At 36.6% G+C, this 25,810-nt stretch overlaps 1 protein-coding gene across 30 annotated transcripts in view; it reads left to right on the plus strand.

Moving 5' to 3' along the window:
* Positions 1–25,810, plus strand: part of LOC146002413 (uncharacterized) — a 562,931-nt gene that overhangs the window by 336,011 nt on the left and 201,110 nt on the right. For 28 of the 30 annotated variants that reach the window (XM_083140199.1, XM_083140200.1, XM_083140202.1 and 25 more), the window contains 13 exons: positions 4,917–4,967; positions 8,081–8,137; positions 13,755–13,811; positions 14,113–14,169; positions 15,900–15,947; positions 16,299–16,352; positions 17,495–17,548; positions 18,207–18,257; positions 18,472–18,522; positions 20,828–20,878; positions 21,813–21,863; positions 23,712–23,762; positions 24,953–25,003. In XM_083140199.1, coding sequence (XP_082996325.1) covers positions 4,917–4,967; positions 8,081–8,137; positions 13,755–13,811; positions 14,113–14,169; positions 15,900–15,947; positions 16,299–16,352; positions 17,495–17,548; positions 18,207–18,257; positions 18,472–18,522; positions 20,828–20,878; positions 21,813–21,863; positions 23,712–23,762; positions 24,953–25,003 — 684 coding nt within the window. The remainder of the gene's footprint in view (positions 1–4,916; positions 4,968–8,080; positions 8,138–13,754; positions 13,812–14,112; positions 14,170–15,899; positions 15,948–16,298; positions 16,353–17,494; positions 17,549–18,206; positions 18,258–18,471; positions 18,523–20,827; positions 20,879–21,812; positions 21,864–23,711; positions 23,763–24,952; positions 25,004–25,810) is intronic. The other 2 variants (XM_083140229.1, XM_083140230.1) reach the window with 2 other exon arrangements.

Here is a 25,810-nt window from a genome sequence, read left to right on the forward strand (position 1 = left end):
TGTAAAACAACCAAATCAGTACTACACAAGAAGATGCATTTGTTCAAATTTTGAATAAAATAGGTGAATATTTTATTTTTATTGATATACTGTGTTTGTCGAGTGTAGTTTAGCAATGGGGCAAGTTAATTTATAGTGTTGTTTTGATATACCTAATTATTCACATTAAACCAAATTTCAAGAACACGTATGTCATTTGCAGAGTTTCATTCAAGTCCAGTTTGTGCTGAAATACACTATTTGGGTTTAAATTTTCAATTAAAAGTGGGACCTTAACTATTGCACTTGACAGAAATATTACTCAGAATAGAATCTCAGACCTCTGATTCCAAGGCAACAGTATTAGCCACAGGGTGCTGGATTGATATGCACAGATAATTAGTAAGGACTTTGCCAAGGAGAAACTTGTACATTCAGGAACTGCAAGGGATAATTTTGTTATTTCAGAAATACTATTGCTGTTTTTATTTAAAACTTTTAATCTGTGGCACAACAGCCCGTGAAAGATGGGGCCTATCTAGTGATTGCCAACCTCACTCCCACCTGCCGAGATGGGAGATAATCCAACCAGTTACGGGGTGATGTGTGGTCAGCATGACAAACCCCCAGTAATTGTAGTAGGTTTCCATGACCAGGTACTCTACTCATTCGTAGCTCCCCAATTTCTTCACAGTGGTGCATGGCCATCCATCCCATACACAGGCCAAAACCTCAGGAGAAAAGTCATTAAGCTACCCCCTGGAGACTCAAACCTGCATGCGTCTCATAGCCAGAGCCCAAAGCATGATGCCTTATGGCGCAGATTAAAGTTTGTGATAATTATTAGTTACTTCAGTTGTCTTGTAAAGTAAACATTTTTTCGCATATTAAAGAAATGCATGTTGCATGATTGGAACATACAATTGATATATTTTTAAATCTTTTCTGTAATGCTTCTTTATTATGTTTGATACTACTATTTATAAAATGATCTAATATTTCGTGAGAACACAGGCAACTTTGTAAGGAGTACAGCAATCAAAAACATGAATTTTCATATGTTTTCATCTGTACATTGCGTTATTAAAATTAATGCAATTTCAATTATGCTACTATTCATTAGAGGAATACCTCGATACTGTCCCAGAGTATGACTATTATTGTTTCGCCTCGTCAAAGTAATAAAATACTTTTCTTATCTGAATCTTACATAGAATAGCTACCTTTCATATGCTGCAGTCAAGCTCTGTTCCTCCACAGTGATGTCATGCTCTTGTACAGCGATCACTTCTCCCAAGTTGGCAGTACCTAAGATACATTGAGTGTAAGCCACTGTACTATTGTAGAGACCCATGTATTTTCTGCATCTGAAAGTTTCCATAACAACCATTACAAAGTAATAATTAACAATGGTGTAACAGTTATTTTTACAAATATAATTTGGTAACCATGGTATAGGCATCAAGATGACAACATCATTACATAAGAATTCTTGTGTTTGCAGTTCGATATTAGTGATAATGTTTATTCTTACTCTTTGCTATTATTTCATCAAAAAGGTTCGGAATTTTAAATTGAACGACTATTTAACATGGATTGGCTAGATCATCGATAGCATAGTGGTAATCTTGTCACCTTGTAATCAAGGGATCTAAAGTTTGATACCTGGTGGAGGCATATGCTCAATCTGATTCTACTTTGAACTGTACGTTCAGTGCATAAAATGGAGCTGAATATTAGTATGAGCTGAATAAAAGCCTATCAGTATGTGTCAGTCAGTATTGATAATTTTTCTTTCAGTTATTTCATAAAAAGCATGTAATCCCACCATTTTTGTTCTTTTATGTCTATAAATCTCATACTGTGGTTTTGTAAATTTCTAAATATTCAGTTTATTTTATGTGGCAAAGCCAAATTCCATCACCTGGATACATACATTAACTTTGGGAGGTGAATGAATTATTATTCAACTTATTCATGGAATGTTTTTTATCGTACATTTGATCATTAGAATGTTTGGTATTCATACATTGTTACTGATATAGGTAATTTTTATATTAGTGCTTTGTCTGTCCATCTCTTCCATTTAGTATTAAATCTCTAAATATTAGTTCATGTAAAAATGTTTTTAGGGTCTACATATTACAATATAGTAGACTCTGAATAAATCTTTCTTTTTTTAAAAAAAAAAGAATGTATGGACAAATGTATATACCTACTATCCGTGACAAAAATATTGAGTCCTCGGTTTGCATGCTTCTAAAATTGTACTCCGTTGGAGGAAAAAAGTCAAATATACCTCATTGGAAAGCTATGAGTGTCTGCTTTTAGACAAAAGCAATCCAAAGTGATTTTAACTCTGTCTGTTTTCTATTCAGACAAAAATGTTCGTAAAAGTGTAGTTTTTTCGGGTGTTTTTTACATAAGTCGAATTCAATTGTATTTAGCTTCGTGTAAAACCGTCGTAAAAATATAATTTTTTTTTTGTGATTGAACCTTGTTTATGTGGAAATATCTCAGCCAAATATAATGGTACTATCATCTGTGGAACAGTCACAATTAATGGTTAATTATGATGTTGTAATCTCAGTAATTGCCAGTCCAATGGTCATGAAATGCATATCAAAATGATGGCCGTGGAATAAAAATCAAACTTTCGTATCTCATTCTTGCACACTGTGCGAATTGAAAACAACAGAGAGAATTGTTTTTCTTGGCAACCGTTTCCCGCGCGATTCACATTGTTGCTAAGAACGCATGTAGAGCGTTGCCAAGCGTCGCCGCTTGCCCTTTAAACTCCGCGTCCAAGCAGCTTTGACACGGGAAATGAGCCGAAACAATGTGTTGCACAAGGAAAAGCATTGTAGAGATGCCGAAATTTTCATTTCCCATGTCTGTGTTTACATTTCTGCCATGAATTATTGCCTGAACTCCCACATAGCCATAATAATTCTTACGTTCATTCTATCCAGGCAGTCAGTCTCTCACAAGTTCGCGTGTTTGTTCGTACGCACTGTATTGAGTGATGGCGGTTCTGTGAAGTGTTTTTTATGTTGCATGAAAATGGCAAGATGGTAATATCATAGTGGTGGAAAAGAAATTATAGTAAGTGCCAAGAGAGATTTCGACCAGGGGAAATAAATAGGTGCATCTCACGACATAAACCAAGCTGTTAAATGCACGGCAGAGTGTTTGGGGGTTACATCAGCACAGTGAAAAATGTATGTAAAGAAAAAGGGAACAGCAAAAATTTGCATCGATCCAATATTTTATTGGGCAAGTTTTCCAAGGTGTGGTGAGAAGAAAGATACACGACTTTTATTTTAATTATCCAGTTCAACAGAATCCATTATGAACAGCATTTTATACTTTTACCTTTCACTCATATTTATTGAAAATTTATTAATGTTTTTAGTCCTTTCGTCTCTCTTAATGAATGCACAACTCGTTGCTTATTACAAGAGTTGCAGCTGTGAAACAGACCAAAATATAAAAGCAATATTTCAGATGCTTTAAATGCTGAAACCACCACCACTACTCAATACGATGATTAAGTGAATTTTACTAGATAAACACAATTTACATGCGTTTTTGCTCGAAATATATTTTATTAAAATATTAGTTGGCATGAAGGTTTCAAATGCTCAATTTTCTAAATATAATTTCTATGCTTTGCTATCGCTAGTATGCACCTCGCTCTGTTTCCCTTTCTTATGAAATCACTGTACACAACAGGTGCGTTATTATTGTATACTGAGAAGACTGGATCTCTCATTGACTTCATTCAAATAGTCCTCATCGAACATTGTTTTACTCAATACCGGTTTATCTGTTTAAATGTGCGACATAAAATAATACTGAGAAAATGATGTTCTCTTTAAGTCCACTTTTTGCACAGGTAGGCTAATCGGAACTGGACTTATAGTTAAAGTAGGAACCAAACCACTATGTACCTTTGCCGGGTACTGAAGGGAACGATGTTCATATCAAGATAAAAGCTAGAAAAAATGGGGGGGGGGGGAACTCTACAGTACAGCAGTACTCCATTGCAATATGATAAATATTTCATTCATTATTTTATGCAGCGACAATACTTTGGATTAGCTCGACGGAACGCACTTGCCTGATTCTCGCAGTGAAGCGGCAATGGTGTGGAAGTCTCCTGCTGCCCGCGGAATCTGCGATTGGCCGCACTCCACCATACATCATGCACCCGTTTACCATATTAGGAGTGCGAAAGAATAATTAATATCTGAAACCATATTTGATGTACACACACCAAACTTCTGGAATTTGATCAAATATGTTATATCAACAGTTTTTTGCAATTTCATTGAATTTGTAATTATGCATTTCAAGTTTGCACATTTCCCTAAAATGACAATTTTTTAAGTATCTAGTAAAAATATGCATTTGATATTTCCTACAGAGTTACAAAAGTAATCAAGCTTCAAGTCTATGTACAGTCGATTATGAACTGTATGGTGTTAAGTTCCCTGTTCGTGAAAATCGGAAGGGAAACTACACTTTTCACTGAATTTTCCATTATAGCAAGAAAACAAAGTTAAGAAATATTTTCAGTTAATGCTTATTAAAAAGTAGATACTTGAAGCTTTCCAATGAGATATATTTGACTTTTTTCTCCCACGGAGTACAATTTTACAAGCGCGTAAACCGAGGGCTCAATATTTTTGTCACGGATAGTAGGTATGCATATGTTTCAACAAAGTAAGACCTTTTTTTTTGCCCTCTAGCTATTGCAACACTTTATCCCATCCCCACCCCACCTTGGAAAACGTATCATATAGAAAGATACTGTTCTGTGAGATGATATACAGTTTTGAACATGTTGTCCACAATTTCGTGGATTAATTTTGTAATATGTTATTTAGTCACTTTTTTTAACAATTATGAATTATTGACATTTTTCTTTTCAGGTGAAGGAACTAAGTCTCCATCATCCACGCACAAGGAATCTTCTGTACCAGGTACTTAGAAATAGTTTTACATAAATTACCATATATTTCTGAATCCAAGACAAAGTTTTTTTGCCGTAATTTCATGCCCAGAAGTATGGGGTCGTCTTGCTTTTGCAGCATATGATGTGGAGTTTTTCTTTTCTTTACTGAACAAAACCACGAGCTTCCATTAAGCTCCAACTCTACCCTCTGCCATGCCTACAGCTTTAGCCTTGACTGCTTGGACACACATATCCAGTGCATCAATTGTGAACGGCTTTAAGAAGTGCTGTGTAACAAATGCATTAGATGGGAGTGAAGACGATCTACTTACTATGGGAAGAAAAGAATGATCACAATGACAGTGATACTGCACAGACTAAGTGGGATCTGGATCTGACTAAGGGATGTCTGTATCTGATTTTATTCTTTGTGTACCTGTACTTTTATTGTCTCCTTCAGTTACTTGTAATAATAAGGTAACAATTTGTAAGTTTTGAAAATAGTTTTTTCTGTAATCCCTTGTTGAAAAATGGGAGGTCGTCTTGGATTCGAAGTCGCCTTGCATTCAGAGATATATGGTAATGGAACATTTCATTATTGAAATCTTGCCAAGATTGCAATTATCATACAGTGGAACCTCAATATTATGTTTGACCATGTGGATTAAATGTATCGTGCTTGAAAAAGTAAATTGGGAATGTCAATTCGGGGTTCCACTGTACACCAGTGTTCTGAAACTCAGACCATTGGATGAGCAACTATCTAATTTTGAAAGTTTGGGGACCATGTGTATTAACAATAAATTTATTACGGATAAGTGCCAACTTTATAAATTACATTTATATGTATGGTTTCTAATTATCATGGTAATATATGCAAGAATGTCTCACACTGTGGCTGTGCAGTCTGAGAGCGTAACAACTTCTATTGAGATTTTGGCCTGTATATGGGACCAATGGCCACCCATCATTATGAGGAAATTGGAGAACTACAAATTACTAGCGTAACCTGGTCATGGAAACCTGCAACAACTGGGGGTTCGTCGTGCTGACCACCATAACTGATTGGAGGATCTTCCACCTTGGATGAGTGAAAGTAGAATCAGGTGGGAGTGAGGCCAGCAGTCGGTAGGTAGGCCCAGGCTCTCAATGGGCTGTTGCACCATGGGTTATTATTTGCAATAATATATTGTTTATAATCATGGCTAAATAGTAAAAAAAAAAAAATGCTTGTCCATTAGCTCTATTTGTAACACAATATAATTATTACTTTCACTTACATCCTTACGAAGGTGTACCCAAAAGAAACCAGATTTTTTTTTTAAAAGCCATGTTTTTTTTAGTTTTTTTTACAAAGTACTCTCACCTTCAAAGTACTCTCCATGACACTTAATACATTTTTTAAACTCATCTGTTGTGATGGCTGACAGCTCCTTCCTTCCTCATTTCTTTTCTTCACCTCTTCTACATTGTCAAATCGCTGTACCTTCATGTCCCTCTTCATTCGGGGAAACAAAAAAAAGTCGCACTGAGCGAAGACAGGTGAGTAAGGGGCGTGGGGCAAGAGAGTCGTGCTGTTTTTTGCCAAAAACTTGGGCTTCGGAGATCTTCTTTCAAAGCAAGGCATGTTTCCACTGGTCACTCAGATTCCGAGGCACAAATTTCGCAGCAACCCTTCTCATTCCCAAATCTTACTTTATAATTCGCTGAACCGAGCTCCAAGATAGTCCAGATAACTTCCCCAGCTCTTCAATGGTCCGTCGTCGGTCTTCGAGCACAAGTTCACAAATTTTATCAACATTTTCGTCTTGAGTTTTCCCCATAGCTCTGTCCTTGTAAGCTGTGTTGAACATCACAACCGTTTCTGCGGCATTTTTCTCGAGCAGGAAACAATATTTCACAGCCGCAGGCTGTTCTCTTACATCGGCCATCACAAAAAACGAGGTGCAAGCGAAACTGCTTTTACGAAAAGAAAAAAAAAATCACTGTGTCCAGAGACAACCTTCCCCAGCGAAGCCACTGGGTGCACTGAACTCACAACGAGTTGCTCGCCACTTGCCTAGCGGGAAAATTTCATACTACGGAAGCTCCGTCCAGCGCAGCGTTATTCCGTTGTTTTTTTTTCGGTACCCCCTCGTATGTTTTGCCAGCTGGACGCAACACAGAAAATATTACATTTTCTACAATCAGAGCTAGCTTTTCTCTCTCATTAACTTATCAATATTTGGAATTTTGAACATTCTCTTTTTAAAAGTGGGCATTAGTGCTTGTCACTTGATTTTATTCCAAAAATAGGCTGAACTCATGCAGCTGTCTCCAATGGCATAGTGGTAATGCCCCTGCCTTGTAATCAAGGGGTCCTGCATTCTATACCTGGTGTAAGCACAAAGTGGTTCAGATCCCACTTTAAAGCTGTTGTTCAAGTCCCGATTAGCCTATCTATGCATGAAGTGGACTTATGCAAAATCTGAAACTTGAGCAGCTAGGTTTTAAATGTGGATGTTCTTGTCATTTGGTACAATATGCATGCTTAATATACTTACATTCTTTATAAACATATCCATTGATTACAAAGAGAATGAATTTGCTAAGCATTGCTATGTCCATGTTATTAATATTATATAATATATGTAGTATTACACTAAAGAAAAGGGCAATTTCAATTTGAAATCATTTATGCAGGCTGAAAAGCAGTTAGCACTAGCCCACATGTGGATTAATTTCATTATTGAAAAGTAAATTGTATATTTACAAATTTATTTTGCAAAAACATGAAGTTTATTTTTTACTTTGGTTTCAAGTCTGAGGAACACCCTAATAGAAAGTTGAAACATCATATTGTTGTATTTTTTTCTTACTAAAATATAGAGTGCCTTGGTCAGCATATGTAGTTTTATCTGTCATGGAAACAAAGATTAATCGTGTTATCGATTAATTTTGTTTGTATATTGATAAGAACAATGATAATGTGACAGTTTTGCATCTAGCATATATGGAAATATATCAATGTCCGCTAATAACTCTTACCCACGGATATATCAGTTCCATACTTATTAATTACTGATAAAACACAAGCATAAAGTAGTGAGTGAACATTTATTATGAATTGAAAAATGTTAATAATATTTGTTTCATCTACAGGTGAAATACCTGATATGTATACTGGATCTGATGAAGAAGAAACACGTAGAACTACAGGTTTGTTGGCTATAATATTTAGACACCAGTTATATTATAACTCTGTGCCCTTTTTCTACCTTGGTGCACCATATATATTGATTAATATTTATGCCAAACTGAAGTAGGCAGCTTTCCTGACTGAAAAGATTTGCACTACATCCGCAATATTTCACACATCAATTTAACAGTATTCTCTGATGCACATTTAAATTAATTACTAGTGCTGAGTAAATATAGATGTCGATGTATCAGTATTGAGAAGTATCAGTTAGAGCAGAGGTTGCCAAACTTTGTTGTTTCACTGCACCCTTAGTGTTTCATGATTTTTTCTTGGTGCCCAAGCAGAATGTAGACCTATGTAGTGCTTGCAACGTTCAGTTAGTGCGGTTAGGATGCTTGCCTTAAGTTATAAAATAAACACACATTTCAAAATCAAACATTTTGTATGTAAAAAGTACTAAAACCATACGTAGACTAATAAGTAACTGTCATTTCAGAGAAAATATTGGAACATTTCGTGGTGCCCCTGTAAGCCAGCCACAGTGCACACTCTGGGAACAGGAGCGTATATTGTAGGCTAGCTAGGCTATCTGCAAAGCCTGAAGTCTAGAGAATCAAATACAGGAGAAAAATCGATCAGAAATTGTAAATAAAATTATTCATCTCAGTGAGATGATGATGGTGATTCTGGAGTTGGCAACCTGATTTCTTGTGAGTTGGCAACGTGATTTCTTGAGAGCTGGCAACGTGATTTCTTGAGAGCTAGCAACGTGATTTCTTGAGAGCTGGCATCCTGATTTCTTGAGAGCTAGCAACGTGATTTCTTCAGAGTTGGCAACCTGATTTCTTGAGAGTTGGCAACGTGATTTCTTGAGAGTTGGCAACCTGATTTCTTGAGAGCTAGCAACGTGATTTCTTCAGAGTTGGCAACCTGATTTCTTGAGAGTTGGCAACGTGATTTCTTGAGAGTTGGCAACCTGATTCATTGAGAACTGGCAACCTGATTTCTTGAGAGCTGGCAACGTGATTTCTTGAGAGTTGGCAACCTGATTTTTTGAGTGTTGGCAACGTGATTTCTTGAGAGTTGGCAACCTGATTTCTTGTGAGTTGGCAACGTGATTTCTTGAGAGTTGGCAACCTGATTTCTTGAGAGCTGGCAACCTGATTTCTTGAGAGCTAGCAACGTGATTTCTTCAGAGTTGGCAACCTGATTTCTTGAGAGTTGGCAACCTGATTTCTTGTGAGTTGGCAACCTGATTCATTGAGAACTGGCAACCTGATTTCTTGAGAGTTGGCAACCTGATTTCTTGTGAGTTGGCAACGTGATTTCTTGAGAGCTGGCAATGTGATTTCTTGAGAGTTGGCAACCTGATTTCTTGAGAGTTGGCAACCCGATTTCTTGAGAGCTGGCAACCTGATTTCTTGAGAGTTGGCAACCTGATTTCTTGTGAGTTGGCAACGTGATTTCTTGAGAGCTGGCAATGTGATTTCTTGAGAGTTGGCAACCTGATTTCTTGAGAGTTGGCAACCCGATTTCTTGAGAGCTGGCAACCTGATTTCTTGTGAGTTGGCAACCTGATTTCTTCAGAGTTGGCAACCTGATTTTTTGAGTGTTGGCAACGTGATTTCTTGAGAGTTGGCAACCTGATTTCTTGAGAGTTGGCAACCTGATTTCTTGTGAGTTGGCAACGTGATTTCTTGAGAGCTTGCAACGTGATTTCTTGAGAGCTAGCAACGTGATTTCTTGAGAGTTGGCAACCTGATTTCTTGAGAGTTGGCAACCTGATTTCTTGAGAGTTGGCAACCTGATTTCTTGTGAGTTGGCAACGTGATTTCTTGAGAGCTGGCAACGTGATTTCTTGAGAGCTAGCAACCTGATTTCTTGAGAGCTGGCAACCTGATTTCTTGAGAGCTAGCAACGTGATTTCTTTAGAGTTGGCAACGTGATTTTTTGAGTGTTGGCAACGTGATTTCTTGAGAGTTGGCAACCTGATTTCTTGTGAGTTGGCAACCTGATTTCTTGAGAGTTGGCAACCTGATTTCTTAAGAGTTGGCAACCTGATTTCTTGAGAGTTGGCAACCTGATTTCTTGAGAGTTGGCAACCTGATTCCTTGTGAGTTGGCAACCTGATTTCTTGAGAGTTGGCAACCTGATTTCTTGAGAGCTGGCAACGTGATTTCTTGAGAGCTAGCAACGTGATTTCTTGAGAGTTGGCAACCTGATTTCTTGAGAGTTGGCAACCTGATTTCTTGTGAGTTGGCAACCTGATTTCTTGAGAGCTGGCAACGTGATTTCTTGAGAACTAGCAACGTGATTTCTTGAGAGCTGGCAACCTGATTTCTTGAGAGCTAGCAACGTGATTTCTTCAGAGTTGGCAAACTGATTTTTTGAGTGTTGGCAACGTGATTTCTTGTGAGTTTGCAACGTGATTTCTTGAGAGCTGGCAACGTGATTTCTTGAGAGCTGGCAACCTGATTTCTTGAGAGCTAGCAACCTGATTTCTTGAGAGTTGGCAACCTGATTTCTTGAGAGTTGGCAACCTGATTTCTTGTGAGTTTGCAACGTGATTTCTTGAGAGCTGGCAACGTGATTTCTTGAGAGCTAGCAACGTGATTTCTTGAGAGTTGGCAACCTGATTTCTTGAGAGTTGGCAACGTGATATCTTGAGAGTTGGCAACCTGATTTCTTGTGAGTTGGCAACCTGATTTCCTAAGAGTTGGCAACCTGATTTCTTGTGAGTTGGCAACGTGATTTCTTGAGAGCTGGCAACGTGATTTCTTGAGAGCTAGCAACGTGATTTCTTGAGAGTTGGCAACCTGATTTCTTGAGAGTTGGCAACCTGATTTCTTGAGAGTTGGCAATCTGATTTCTTGTGAGTTGGCAACCTGATTTCTTGAGAGCTGGCAACGTGATTTCTTGAGAGCTAGCAACGTGATTTCTTGAGAGCTGGCAACCTGATTTCTTGAGAGCTAGCAACGTGATTTCTTCAGAGTTGGCAACCTGATTTTTTGAGTGTTGGCAACGTGATTTCTTCAGAGTTGGCAACCTGATTTCTTGTGAGTTGGCAACCTGATTTCTTGAGAGTTGGCAACCTGATTTCTTAAGAGTTGGCAACCTGATTTCTTGAGAGTTGGCAACCTGATTTCTTGAGAGTTGGCAACCTGATTTCTTGTGAGTTGGCAACGTGATTTCTTGAGAGCTAGCAACGTGATTTCTTGAGTGTTGGCAACCTGATTTCTTGAGAGTTGGCAACCTGATTTCTTGAGAGTTGGCAACCTGATTTCTTGTGAGTTGGCAACCTGATTTCTTGAGAGCTGGCAACGTGATTTCTTGAGAGCTAGCAACGTGATTTCTTGAGAGCTGGCAACTTGATTTCTTGAGAGCTAGCAACGTGATTTCTTCAGAGTTGGCATCCTGATTTTTTGAGTGTTGGCAACGTGATTTCTTGAGAGTTGGCAACCTGATTTCTTGAGAGCTAGCAACGTGATTTCTTCAGAGTTGGCAACCTGATTTTTTGAGTGTTGGCAACGTGATTTCTTGAGAGTTGGCAACCTGATTTCTTGAGAGTTGGTAAACTTATTTCTATTCATAGCCTAGGACCACGTGACATAGTCAGATAGCCCAGACCTTTGACTCATTATACGCCACTGTCTGGGAACCACTGAGTTAGAGTATTGATACTTTTCCAGCATTTTTGTTTTTGATAGGGTCCACAAAAATTGCACTTTTGTAGAGTCTAATTATCCTGGAAGTTATGCAAAATTCGAAGGTCCTTTTCATTGTTTTGTCAGTTTAAGGTGAAAAATTTTATTTTGTGATTACATATATTTTAATATTCTAAATGTATATCTTAAATATTTTAAAGCAAGACTCTTCGTAAATTGATGTCTATAATTCATGTGGAATACTTTACAAATTAATGTCAATCAATGTTTTGAAATCAAATCAATCTCAGTCAATACTGATACCAATGCTTACAGCCTAATAATTAATAAAAGTTGTTTGATTTTTGGGTACTTTAGTATTATACAGACTGCCTCATTTGGTTTGATTTCAATTTACTTCTGTTAACCCATACTGTGGAATTTTAGCGATTACTTAAGATTTTGTTGAATATATGCTTTCGTTGTTAGGTTAGGCAGGTCAGGTTTGGTTCTCTTAGCATTAAATGAAGGTCCCTAATGAGGTACTACAAATGAGGTAGTCTGTATAATACTAAGTACCAATTTTTGTTATTTAGCTTTGCTTTTCTGCTACTTTCGGCTAATCGCGATGATTAGGATGAGTGATAATATGATGAAATTGAAGGGCAGAAGAACAAAGAACACCCAATGCCAGGTCAGATTCAAATCCAATTTCATCATGTTATCCCGACATTCTGCCACCACGGAAGTCCGTTGTACAAGGTGGTTATAATTAAAGTGAGGGTGTTCAGAGTGGTACAGCACGGGCTGTAATGAGAGTAGCAGTCTGAAACTTCGTAGATATGCTAATGAAGCAATGCGCTCGCGAATTATGAAAAAAAAAAAAATAGTTCCAATTCTCGCCACGAGGGTAAAAAATGGCGCTGTAAGCAGTCAAAACGTGGAATTTTCCGTAACTCTGACGTCAAAGTCGGTGACATTGCCTAACCATTGTGTGAGCTCCCTGGTTGTTGTTGGTGACGCTTGTTGCTTTTTCCTTTAGTAATGTTCATGTAATTCGAATAGTGAAATTGTAGCGATATTTTATTACAAAGAGTATTGTTTTCTGCGATTTATAGTGTTTTTCCTGTAACTATACCAAGTTTTGACTGCTTACAGCGCCATTTTTTACCCTGGTGGCGAGAATTGGAACTATTTTTTTTTTTTTTTTCATAATTCGCGAGCGCATTGCTTCATTAGCATATCTACGAAGTTTCAGACTGCTACTCTCATTACAGCCCGTGCTGTACCACTCTGAACACCGTCACTTTAATTATAACCACCTGGTATAATATTGGTGGGATAATGAAACACATGGCCATGAAAATAAGTGGCTTGGCAGAATTACACTGGTGTCAGATATGGAAATAGCAAAGTAAGAGCTTGGCGAAAGTTGCTGCTTCCCATCCACTGTGCAGCATTGCCTAGTTGAGCATCTGACCGACCTCTCTCCAGGGCACTTTTGTGTCATCCCTGACCTTTCGAGCAAATGACAACAGCATGAACTTCTGCTATCTGCCTAATTCCATGGCCGTGCATTTAATAAGAGTACTGGCATCAATGTGGATTCAAAGTGGTATTGGTTCGGCCCTAATAATTAAAATTTGACTATATTTCTGCACTGGTTTACAGATAGCTGATCATTTGTGGTGTTTATCTACTTGTACAAAGTCACCACTATTGTAATATCCATTTGCACTTGAAAAATGTGGAAATCATTGAGAATCTCAGAAGTGTGATCAATGTAGAAACATTTGTACAAGCATGCACATGTGGGTTGAGTATTTTTGACTCAGTAAACCTAATCTATTGTAGATGTTTTATGTTCTATTTCTGTTGGTTATAAAAAAAAAGTATTTTTTGAAAATGTCAAAGGCAGGTTTATGTGTTTCTCTAGTCATCAAGATGTTAGTTCTTCCAGATATTGTTATCTGTTTTATCTTGATTCTAGATGAAATCCCTGGAATGTATCCTATTTCTCCAGCAGAAGGATCTCCTATAATTCCAGGCATGTTGGCTTTATTTTTTCTTAAGATTGACGTTGTACATATAAGTTAATATTCAGTGCTTTTTTGGGGGTTTACTTTATGATCAGAAGGGCTAATAGTGACTGGAATTATGCTGGGGATTGAACCAGAGGCTGCTTGAATACAAGGTGACAGCATTATCACTATGTCATCAGGAGGTCTGTGTAATAGATTATATCTGATAGGGAAAATATGAACGTCAGGTTTCAGCAATACATCAAGAATGCATAATACAAATATAATTTATTGTTTTTAATAACATATATTTTTTAACAATTTCAGATATGTCACCAGATATGTATCCTCATGTTCCAGAAGGCGAAGGACATGTTATTCCAGGTAGTGTATTACTTTTTAATTGATTATTAAAAATAACTAAGAATTATTTAGATGTAAGTATTTTTGAAACAAATAATAAGTCAACAATGAACATATTTTAGTTGTTGATTGTTTCTATAGCAACCATTTCTTTCCCAATGAATATAGTAAGGTTTCAATAGCTTTATATGTAAAATATGTTGGGAAAAATGTTGTGTTACAATTTGAAGAAATCTTAACTTGAAAAACAGATAAATTGCCTGTGGCTATGTTAATATCACACCGTAGAAGTAAGAATTTATTCCTTCTTTATAATCATTGAAATAGTGCTAAGGATAGAATAATGTCCAAGTTAGCTAATTCTAGGCTACTTCTTAGCATAATCAACCTCTATAATGATACTTATTACAAATACATTTGAGTGTCTTCATCCCATCATCAAAGCAAGCTGCCACCAGGGAGCTAAACCAATTTTTCATACTATTAAAATTTTGCTTATGTAGGTACACAGTCAGTCATTTACTCATGTAATTCATGATTAGTCGAAAGTGGGAGAAATGAGAAGTAAAATGAACAAAATCAATCAGTCAATTTTACCCATGTGAAATGCTGAAAATAACTTGAAGCGAGGTCTAGGCTGTAGGATGGGTGATCATCATCCAGCTTCTTTAGGGCTGCATTGCACAATATAATCAGTCACTAGAGATGACAGGTCCTGATCTCACAAATCAGTGTGCAAGGGGTGTCCTTCTGGGAAGGTGCTAAAATGTCAACCTCTCTTTCATGTACTACACCCTTAGTTTGTGTGTCGTCCTACACCTCACTCATATATGTGTATGTGTTGAGATATGTTCAATCTCGTCTTTTATAGATGGTGTAGTAATTTAGTTCTTAGATGTTTTTTTATTATTTTAGATCACGAGTTCATCTCATGATATTTGATTTAGACAAAATATTTGTTTTTAAATTTGCTCACCTAAATTAGTTCTTATTTTTGCCAAGGATCTCATGTTCTCATATTAGTCCTGATACAACCATTATAATTTTTATCAGTCAACTTTCTCATCATATACATCTGTTCATCCATTGTGACATTTCTGTGACACTCCATATAATGACTGTAATAAAGTTTAGGCTGTGATCAACTTTAGCAATGATGTGGCCTTCAGATTGCAAAAAAATCAGTCTTCAAATCCTCCTGTACACATGCTGAAACATTCACAGTGTGACTGACTCATTGTGATAAAGTAACACATTTGGTCAGTACTGAATTTGTATCAGATTCTCATTTAATTACCTCTGCACCGTGAACCTCCTTTTCTTTGATTTCCAAATAACCCTCATATTTGAAATGTTTCGTGGTATTTTCGAAATTAAAAAAATAGTTAATATTGTTTGTGTGTTGTGTTAAGAAAACTTTAGGCTCAGATAGGATAAACAGCTGAATCTACAGTTAAAAATGGGATCTGAAACACTGTGTCTCTTCACTGGGTATTAAATCTGGGAAACTCTTGTTTTCAAGCCAACAGTAATACCACTTAAAAACTGAGATAACATCACAACATGTACACCTTGTTTTGTTCTCTCAATTTTAGAAATAACACTACAATGTAATCATCTGTTGGCCTGTTTCCATAGAAATAATGTTCATCAATTTTGTTTAAGATCCTTTTTTTTATGTACTGATAGATTAATTGGCATAAGGATCATTGTTATTTTTAACATCTGTTCTAGTAACTTGTCTTTTATAGCTGAACATCCATTTGTTCTAAATCCTGAACAGCATGAAACAAGCTCAGGTAGGTAAAAGAAGTTTTATTGTATTTCCTCATGTCTTTTGGACAAATAAGTAAATTTCATTTTGATTGAAGATCAAAAATTGTTTTGCGAATCATGAGTTATTTCATAACAAGGATATAAATTGGAAGAAATATATTGTTCTTTAATTTTAGTTTACTAACATTACAATTTTAAGTAGTTTTTGTTTTTGTAACTATTTACTCCCATGGAATGATAAAAAGTTTAAAATTATTGTTTAACTCAATTCTTATAGAAGGTAATGAAGCTTCATGAGCCTTAGAGCTAAAAGTAATTTAGTTGTTGTTTGCACTTGAGTATGTGTGTCTCATAGGCATATATATGTATTCTAGGTGAAATGCCCCAACCATATCAATATAGTACTGGAATTCATTGGTCTACTCCAGGTATGTCTTCATATGTAATATTGACAAGCTTCCTTAAATCAGAAGTAGACTTTAACCCATGTGTGTACCTCACCATCACCACAAAACATTTCAAACAAAAAGTATCAGCTGAGAGTGAATATGGAGTTGAGGAGGGTAGAGCAACACACTGTGCTTTGCTGATGCCCCTCCCCCCACACACATCAGATTCTGAACCTGTGGCTTAGTACTGTTTGGTATGATCTTGAATGTTGAAAAATGATCCTGAGTTACTTAATAAAGGTTTATTGCCTAGGAACGACTTATTAGTTTATTGATAGTTTGCTGATAAATTTGTAATTCAATATTTTTATCAAGAGCCTAACTTGTTCTAATGATTTTACCATTTCTGTGTCTGTGCTCTGTCTCATCCTTTCAGCTTTCTCTAACACACTCTTCCATTCCTTCTTTATCTTGAGCCCTCCATTCCAATGAAGAAGACATCATGAATTGGAATGGAGGACTCAAGATAAACAATGAATGGAAGAGTGTGTTAGAGAAAGATGAAAGGATGAGAAAAAGGAAGGAGGAAAGAAGAAGAATGAACAAGGAAGAAAGAGAAGAAGACCAGGGAAGGAGGTATTCATCCATATCCAAAAAGGCAGGAGGGGTGGGGGAATGATAAACAGGTAGTTTCAGACTCTTTCTAATCTTAACCTGTCAAGCACCTGTCAGTGTGGTAGACCCATTAGTCAACTGTCAATATGTGATATGTATTTAATTCCTTTGGAGAAATCACTCAAGATATGGATTGTCAACATGATTTGTTTTTGTGTGGCTAGTCACCCTGCTATGTGTATGTAATCTTTCTGTGTGTGTATTTCATCATTGTAGTTTAGTTCTTCCTCTGAGGAAGACCCTGATAGAGGGTTGAAACGTTAAATGTTAAGTGTTTTTATATCTTAATAAGCTGCCTTGAGCAGAAACTTAGTGTTAGTATGGAAACAAGGCTTAATAATATTACAATCAGTGTGAGCTTAAACTTAGTATTGATTTGTGTCTAATTAATATATAATGAGTGAATATGAGAGTGAGTAAAATATTATTGACATAAAACAACAACTATTTCAATCAGTGCCAAAGCAAGTATATACTCTTCTGCATATTTTTTTTTCCTATTATAGGTGGCAGACCTGAAGTCTACACTTCATCTGAGGAAGAAATGCCAACATCATCAGGTACATAAACTTTTTATCTTACGTGTATAAAATACTAAATGCAATATATTTATAACAAAAATTTATTCATAAATCCAGGCAACAAATGTTAGCTTAGTGGTTATGGTGTGACCTGGTAAATATAGCCAGATCTTCTTATTCTTTCCTGTATCTTTCCCTACTCCCGGCAATTGTTGGAATTATACTTTTAAGATGGTTCTCCCCATTGACCTGGAAAATGTTGAAAAGTGAGGGAAATCAGCTTAGAAGTGAATAGATCATGGAAAATTAGGGAATTTGCAAGAACCTGAAAATGTCAGGAGAGTTGGTTGATTTTTGTGCTTTCCCAGATTAGAAGCTGAAAAAAAGGACACATTCCACATCTCCAACAAACTTCTTTCATGTAGATACGTTGTGTTCATTTCAAATATGCATATTGTTTTTCTTCATTTATTTTCAAGTGTTGAGTAAACTTTATTCATTTGATCAGCATGTAATGTTGAAGATTTAACATTGCTATATTAGTTTTCTTAGAACAATATAACCTTACGATTTCACACACACAAGAAATGTACTTATTAATATGAAATATTATTCTTGTGAAATTACTTATTCTCTTGCTCATCATGCTGACAACATTTGCCTGTGTAAGCATTATACATTTGTTTATTTTATTCAGGTGAAACTCAAATGCCTACTACAGGAATTGCAGGACAACCACAATATCAAGGTATGTATGTAATTATTTTTTAAATAACATTCAGAAATGTCATTTGTTGCTATTCTGATGAGATTCAGGTAACACAAAATCCAGTAATAACTGCTGTATGACTCATATAACTGCCTGTATTGGATAGATTATCTTAGGAATTACAGGATATTTATTTCTAATTCAGGGACTCTGCGATAACTCTAATTTTCTTTCATTTCTTTGTATTCTTTAGGTGAAACTCCAATGCATACTACAGGAGTTTTAGGGCAACCACAATATCCAGGTATGTATATGTAATTGACATTTTATGAAGAAATGTATACACTCATGTGCATGTGAGTGTTGTATTTAAAATAGTGGCAACATTGGCAGTAGAATAATTTATTGAACTCATCACCTCCAATCTTGGAACATTTACCACATGTATGGGAGTTGTTGGATGCCGTCGGTAAGGTGATTTCTGTTGATCATTGTGATGGAGTACCCCACTGATCAGAGCATGGATGGAATATCAGGAAACCATGAGTTTCAATGGATTCATGTCAAAGGTACATGGAGGATGTTCCTAGACTTCCCAATACCATCTGTGCAACAAGGTGGTCACTGCTTTTGTCAGAAGGAAAAAACTTACCAATCATGGAAACGTATGACACCTTAAGACATTTTTGCCACAGGCTTCATGTGAGCCTCAATTACATTTTCATGGGTTTTAGCCATGGATCACCTGCATTTAGATCCATAATCACTTTTCTACCTTTGCAAACATGCTTTAGGGTGGTACACTACACGTTGCTCACTTCAACTGTGTACAGTACACAAGCAGCATCACTCGCTGCTTCAAACAGGGTCCAGCTGATGTCACTCACTGCCTAGTAATAGATGATTGGTGTTTTCAACTACTTCTAACAGTGTTGCCACTTTTAAATTTACAATCCATGTATTTACTTTAGTGGCCACGGTGGCTCAGTCGGTAATGCATCTGACTACCATGCTAAAGGTCCCGGGTTTGATCCCTGGCCGGTTCAAATCTGGGAAATTTTCTAATGTTGGAAGCGGCCCCGGTGCCCACCCAGCGTCGAATAACATGAGTACCTGGGGTAAACTTTGATCACATCACCTCCACTCACGATGATCAAGAAAGTGTGGGGCGTTACCCCCACACCCCCTATACGCCTTTATGGCATGGTGCTAAGCACAGGGGAGCACTTTACCTTTTTTTTAAAAATATGCTTCATTGTTATTCTTGTTATTCTGATTTGTTGAGAAAATACAAACTGTGTACAGAGGACAAACAAAATACTACAGGATATTTTTTCAATTAAATATATATATATCGTGAACGGTGTCCCCTATCAACGTCCGGTTTACTCAGAAATGTTTCAAATAGTGTAAACTTTCGTAATAAATCAATAAATCAAATTTTGAAAGAACATTTCCACAGCAAACGCTCGATGCTATTCTGACCAACGCTGCATGAGTACAGAAGGCTTTAAACCATTCTACACAGGGATGCGTGTTTCACCACGTCACCTGCAAAGATGTTGTACCAGCGTACATACACTTTCTGAGTTATTTTGTACAAAACCGGGACAAGGAAGTGAATAAACTTGCCCTCTATTGGCAAAACAACATACCCTTGGTAAAGACATTGCATTGAGTTGTAACTGTATTATATGGCTGAAGTAATTAAATGATCCACTATATCATTGCATGCTTAGAATATGTATCAATTTAATAACTAGAAGACTCACTACGTGGATTTTTATCAACTACTGGTGTATCTAGTTACTATATTAGTATGAAGGAGATGTGATCAGTTACGAAGAATTTTGTGTGTATTCAATGGAGATGTTCTTGGAAATCAAATGTGGTCAGTTTCTAATTGAGACTTGGTAGTAAGAGTAATATTTGAGTAGTGCCAATTTCAATGTTCTATTATTATTAGCAAATATCAGTGGAACTTGCATTGGAAAGTATCAGCTTGAGTTCATTTACTGACACCAGCTGATATGTTCCAGTATTTTTGTCTTCCATTGCACAACATTTTTGCCTAGTCTAATTATCCTAGAAATTAATACAGGTACTCATGTTTTCCGCGAAGCTGTTTTAAGTAATTTTCTATTAATTTCAGTAGCCACTGCCACCATCCTCGTTGGAATTCAACGAATACAAAGAATTCCAACGAGGATGGTGGTAGTGGCTACCAAAATTAATAGAAAATTATTTAAAACAGCTTCGCGGAAAACGTGAGTACCTGCATTATCTATTACCGTCTCTCTCATTCCCATAGTATGAACTAGAAATTAAGCAAAACTTCATTTGCACCAGTATTGTGTGAAAACCTGGAATTTGTCATTACATGTCATTTTTTTTTAAATATTTTCATGTAATTCTTGAATATATTAAAACAAAATATGGTAAAATGATGCATATATCTGGAGTGGAATATTTACATTCTAATATTAATAAGTATTTTGAAAACTTTTAATTGTTACAATTTTCAAACAATTGTTTCGATGGGAATCTTTGTGGGTATCAATTCAAAGTGGTACCAGATCGGCACTAATTTTTACTTTTATGTTCTTCAGGTGAATCTCCAATGCAAATTTCTGAGATTTTAGGACAACCAGAATACCCAGGTATGTATGTACAAAGGTCACTATGAAAGTTTTAAGATACATAATAATTAAGAAAAATATCATTTTGGTTACTGAATTTTCACAAATGACATGCTATGCACTTTTGCATTCTTGTAAATTGAAACCAGTTTTTCCACTCATTTCCGTCGAGTGCTATAAGTTCACATTCATAGGCATGAACAGCTTCTTCAGGGCTGGAGAACCTTCTTCTGTGCATGCGATTTTTTACTGTTGGGAACAGTAAACAATCACATGGGGCCAGGTGGATGAGTCATAAGTTTAACCTCTGTGAACTCCAGGAACTGAATGATAATGTTGGCTGAGTGGGCAGATGCATTGTCAAAGTGCAAGAGAATCACCCGCAGTCCTATCCTTAGTTGTTGTTCTTGAAGCTTCTCAAAAGCTTTTGGTACGCAAACTGTTGTGTACCACTGAGCAGTAACAGTCTTTTAATTCTCCAAAGGTATAGATGTAACATGACTGTTTTTGGAGAAGAAAGGTGCCACTATATTATTTTCGACACTTTGGGTCCGCTTCACTTTTGTTGGTGAAATGGCATCGGGGAAAAAACATACTGTCGACTGACACTTTTTCTCTGGATCGAACTGGTAAATCCAGGTTTCATCACCAAAGATGTCAGAAATGCCTCTAGAGTTGCCTCCGTCGAATCTGGCCAGCATTTCTTCGCACCATTCCACACGAACAAGCTTTTGCTCATGTCAACATGTAAGGCACCCATCGGGATGCAACTTTCCTTGACTTGTAAGTAATCATGCAGGATCTTGGACACTGCTGTCGATCCAATCTTAGTGCCACTTCAGTGTCCTTAAATGACACTCAATTATTTTCGCAAACCATTTTTTCCACTGCGCAATTGGAAAAAATGTGCAGTGCAGTGATCACAGTGATTATTATTATTTCTTTTACTCTCCAGGTGAAATTCCAATGCATTCAACAGGAGATTTGGGACAGCCACAATATCCAGGTACAACTTTACATTTCGAAAGTGTTATTCATTAGTAATTGGTATCAATTAAACCAGAAGAGCACAAACTGGATATAGAAAACAATTAATAATGAAAGAATAGTTAAGTTGCTGTTTTATATTATGCACATTCATAATCCATACCATTAGTTGCTTAGTGTGAGTGTAAGTCAGATGAAAACTTTACTTTGTTCTTATCCAGTAAATTACACGTAGGGATGCAACATTTTGCCATCTTTCAATAGTACCACTGCAAGAGTCGTTCCACCTATCTGCCTGTGAATCAACATCATTGTCAAACTTGCTGGTGTGGTAGACATGCATGGGGACATTGAATTTTTGTTTGCCGGGAAATTTCTGTAGATTTTAGACTCTCAAAGGGTCATGACTACTGTTGTTCACCAATGCAATCGTGTAGTAATGCTTCCATCCGTAAAATGACAAAGTGGAATTTTGAAGTTCACTTGATCACTGTTGCAACCTTGAGGACATTTTATAAATAACGACTGATTTATGTAAGGTTTCAATAACTCACCCTTGTACATATCCAGGGATGGACCGATATGAAACTTAAAATGACAGGTACCTCTGTATAAACTCAACTTTCCTGTCATAGTACTCATCTATATGAACTTCACTTTATCATTTGTAAGATATCAGGATGCTCCTATACTACGGTTTATTTACCCAAGAAGACATCGTGAAGACTTCGTTGGAGATTTATATTTTGTTATTTAAATAAAACTACGAATATTAAAGAAAAGGATTATTTCAGAAGATTGATAAAAATTAAGAAATGATATTTATGTCTTACTTGCAAATTATAGAAAGCCAGAAAGGCAAAAGGCTAAATTGAAAGCATAGCAACCCTCAGACAGATAAAAAAATGCCTAGTTACCGAGTCAACAAGCTCGGGTATAAAAGCAGGCCAATTTCGACAGCTAGTTAGAGACATGTAGGGTCTTCACCCCATGTGTAGTCTGCCCACTAGTCCCGTCAACAGGGTCTTCTCCCTTGAGACATAGACGAAGCTGCCTGAGGGTCAATGTGGAAACTTGAACGGGGGATGAGGTCTTCACCAAAACCCAACCAAGAGCTCTCGTGTGATAATCATCAGCGAGTCAGTAATAAGGCGACCCAGAGTCTTCACCCAGGGGTACCTGATTCTCACCGCTAACGAGTCTTTAGTATTTTTTAGGATTAATCAACGAAAGAAGATCAACGCAAATCTCTTCTCAGAATAACGGTATAACAAGTGCTGATGACACACTAAAAACCATTTATAAAGACAGCTAAATCATCTCAGTAAATAAACAGATGATATAAAAAAACTATTCGAGGATAAACCAAGTAAATTCCGACCTGTATCGCTGGCAATGGGCTAGGTGTTACTCCTGCTTTACTGAGAGTCCAACACTGGTACGTGACAACTGTCAAAATACCAATATAAGAATTAACAATTTTGAAAAGCTTATCCAATATTAAATAGAAAATTATTTATGAATAGTTGATTAATCACCTTAATGCATCTAACTAGGGGGATGGCAAGGTTTTGCCCTAGAGGAAAGGAATTATGTATTTGGAAATTTATTTCAAGACATCAGGATAAGTAAGTTATGTTTATGTTCGTAAAAACTATAACAAAATGGCAGAATTGCAAAGCAACTTACGAGTTATTTATAGAATTATTGGATTCATAAAATAATTGGCAATATTACTAATAAACCGATATGCTTATATGACAGATATCTTTTTCATCACTAGTATATTGAATCAATGTACTCATTCTTTGGAAATGTAAGTTATCTTGAAACGTTACAACAATACTAATATTTTTATGTACTTCAGATGAAACTCCAATGCAAACTACAGGAATTTTGGGACAGTCACAATACCCAGGTATGCACGTACTTGTACTTCAGAATTCCATTACCTGTAATTGCTTTTCTTATGTTATGCTTTTAGTTATGACAAATATCATTTGATACTTAGTAGGAGTTTGTGTGTATATATAATGAACAGAGCTGAGCAATTGGAGATACATCCATATTGGCTGGTATCAGTCTTTGAGAACAACAAGTTACTTCATGATGGTTGAGGTAAACGTGGTTTAAAATTACCTTTCTGAAATTTAGAAAATTTCGTTTGTTCCCGGGCGGTGGTAGTTGTGATTTCTCCCATTCAGCGGCACTGGCATGCACATCCTGGTGTGTGTCGTCTGCTTCCTGTTGTCAGGTGGCATTGCCAGTTGGTGGTTGGAGGGCTGGGCTGTGCTGCTTAGTATGGTGCTGTTCTTGTTCCCCGCGTGGCTGGAGGGGGGTCGAGTATGTGTATCGCATCTTTTCTTTTTCAGGTCAGGGATCTTTCTGAGGACAGGGTGCCAAGTCGGGTGTGCCTGTCCAATGCCAGGTTCAGTGCTGTTTCTGTTGGATGATAGCATGGGTTTCTTTGATAGTGTTTTCTATGACAGAACCAGTTGGGCAAAGTATGGATATAGAGGAGATGGTGTGGTTAGTGGAGTGGTAGTGTTGAGAGAGGCCAGATTTTGGTGTGTCATTTTTGGCATCTTTTACGTGTTCGTTAATATATTCTTGGACAGTGCGGATGGTTCTGCCAATGTAGGTGTTGTAGCATTGGCATGTGGTCTTGTAGACACCAGGGGATGTAAGTTTGGGTAGGTGGTATCTCTTGAAGTTGGGTAGTGCTCTTCCAATTTGGGATATGGGTTTGTGTGCCACTCGGATGTTGAAAGGTTTGAGGGCCTTGGCAAATTTGAGAAGATGTGGTGGGGTGGTATGGAAAAGCGATCCATTTGCGTTTAGGATTTTGGTTCAGGTTATCCCTGTTTGTTGGGTGAATGAGCTGGGCTTCTGCTTTTGCACACCAAAACAGAGATAACCATTGTTATTCTGATTTAGTTAGAGGAGTGAAAATTAATGACATTTAAGAAACAAACAACTATCATACGACTGTTAAAAACCTCATTGATGAACTATGGCATTACCTTTGGATGTTTTTTGTGTGTGTATGTAGAATCAATGTAATTGATGTGCAGAATCAGTTATGTTTTCATTTATTTTATTCTTCAGATGAAGCTCCAATGCATACTACAGGAGTTTTAGGACAACCTCAGTATCCAGGTATAAATATATTATTATCAGATAGGTTCATTATTTGCTAATGCATCTATATGAAATATTTTTTTCTAGATGTTTCAAATTGTACATATAATATTAGTGCAACCAAAAAAATCCAAAATCTTATGTAACTTTTTAAGAAAAAAAATAGTGTTCAGTAATATTTCTTTATACTGTTGTCTCTTAGATGAGTGAAAACTTAATACATTTAAGAAACAAACAGTCACACGACCGTTATAAACCTCATTGATAAGCTATGTCATTACCTTTGGATGTTTTGTGTATATATATATACCTATATATATAGAATCAATGCAATTGATGTGCAAAATCAGTTATCTTTTCATTTCTTTTATTCTTCAGATGAATCTCCAATGCAAACTACAGGTGTTTCAGAACAACCTCTGTATCCAGGCATAAATATATTATTATCAGATAAATTCATTATTTGCTGTATCTACATGAATTTTTTTTTTCAAATTTTTCAAATTATATAATATTACTGCAACCGAAGAATACAAAATCTTATGTAGTTTGTTAACACTTTCGAGGTGGATGACAAAATATTCGTCATGCATGGAAATTCCCCAAGGAGGGTCCTCATTTTAAGCAAAATATAACATGTTGGAAAATGTTTTTCTAAAAAAGTTGTAATAACGCGATAAATGCCAATGAGGGTTCGTTTTATTCCGAATTTCCATGGCTTTGATTTGGTAAGGTATACATGTCGATGTGTATCCATTTTTGGAAGCAACAGCCAGAATTTCATTTTTTTTTCCAAAAGTTTGGCTAGCTCCCATACGGTAGCAC

Source organism: Lepisma saccharinum, chromosome 18 (genome assembly GCF_977018435.1).
Source record: "Lepisma saccharinum chromosome 18, izLepSacc3.1, whole genome shotgun sequence".
Lineage (NCBI taxonomy): Eukaryota > Metazoa > Arthropoda > Insecta > Zygentoma > Lepismatidae > Lepisma > Lepisma saccharinum.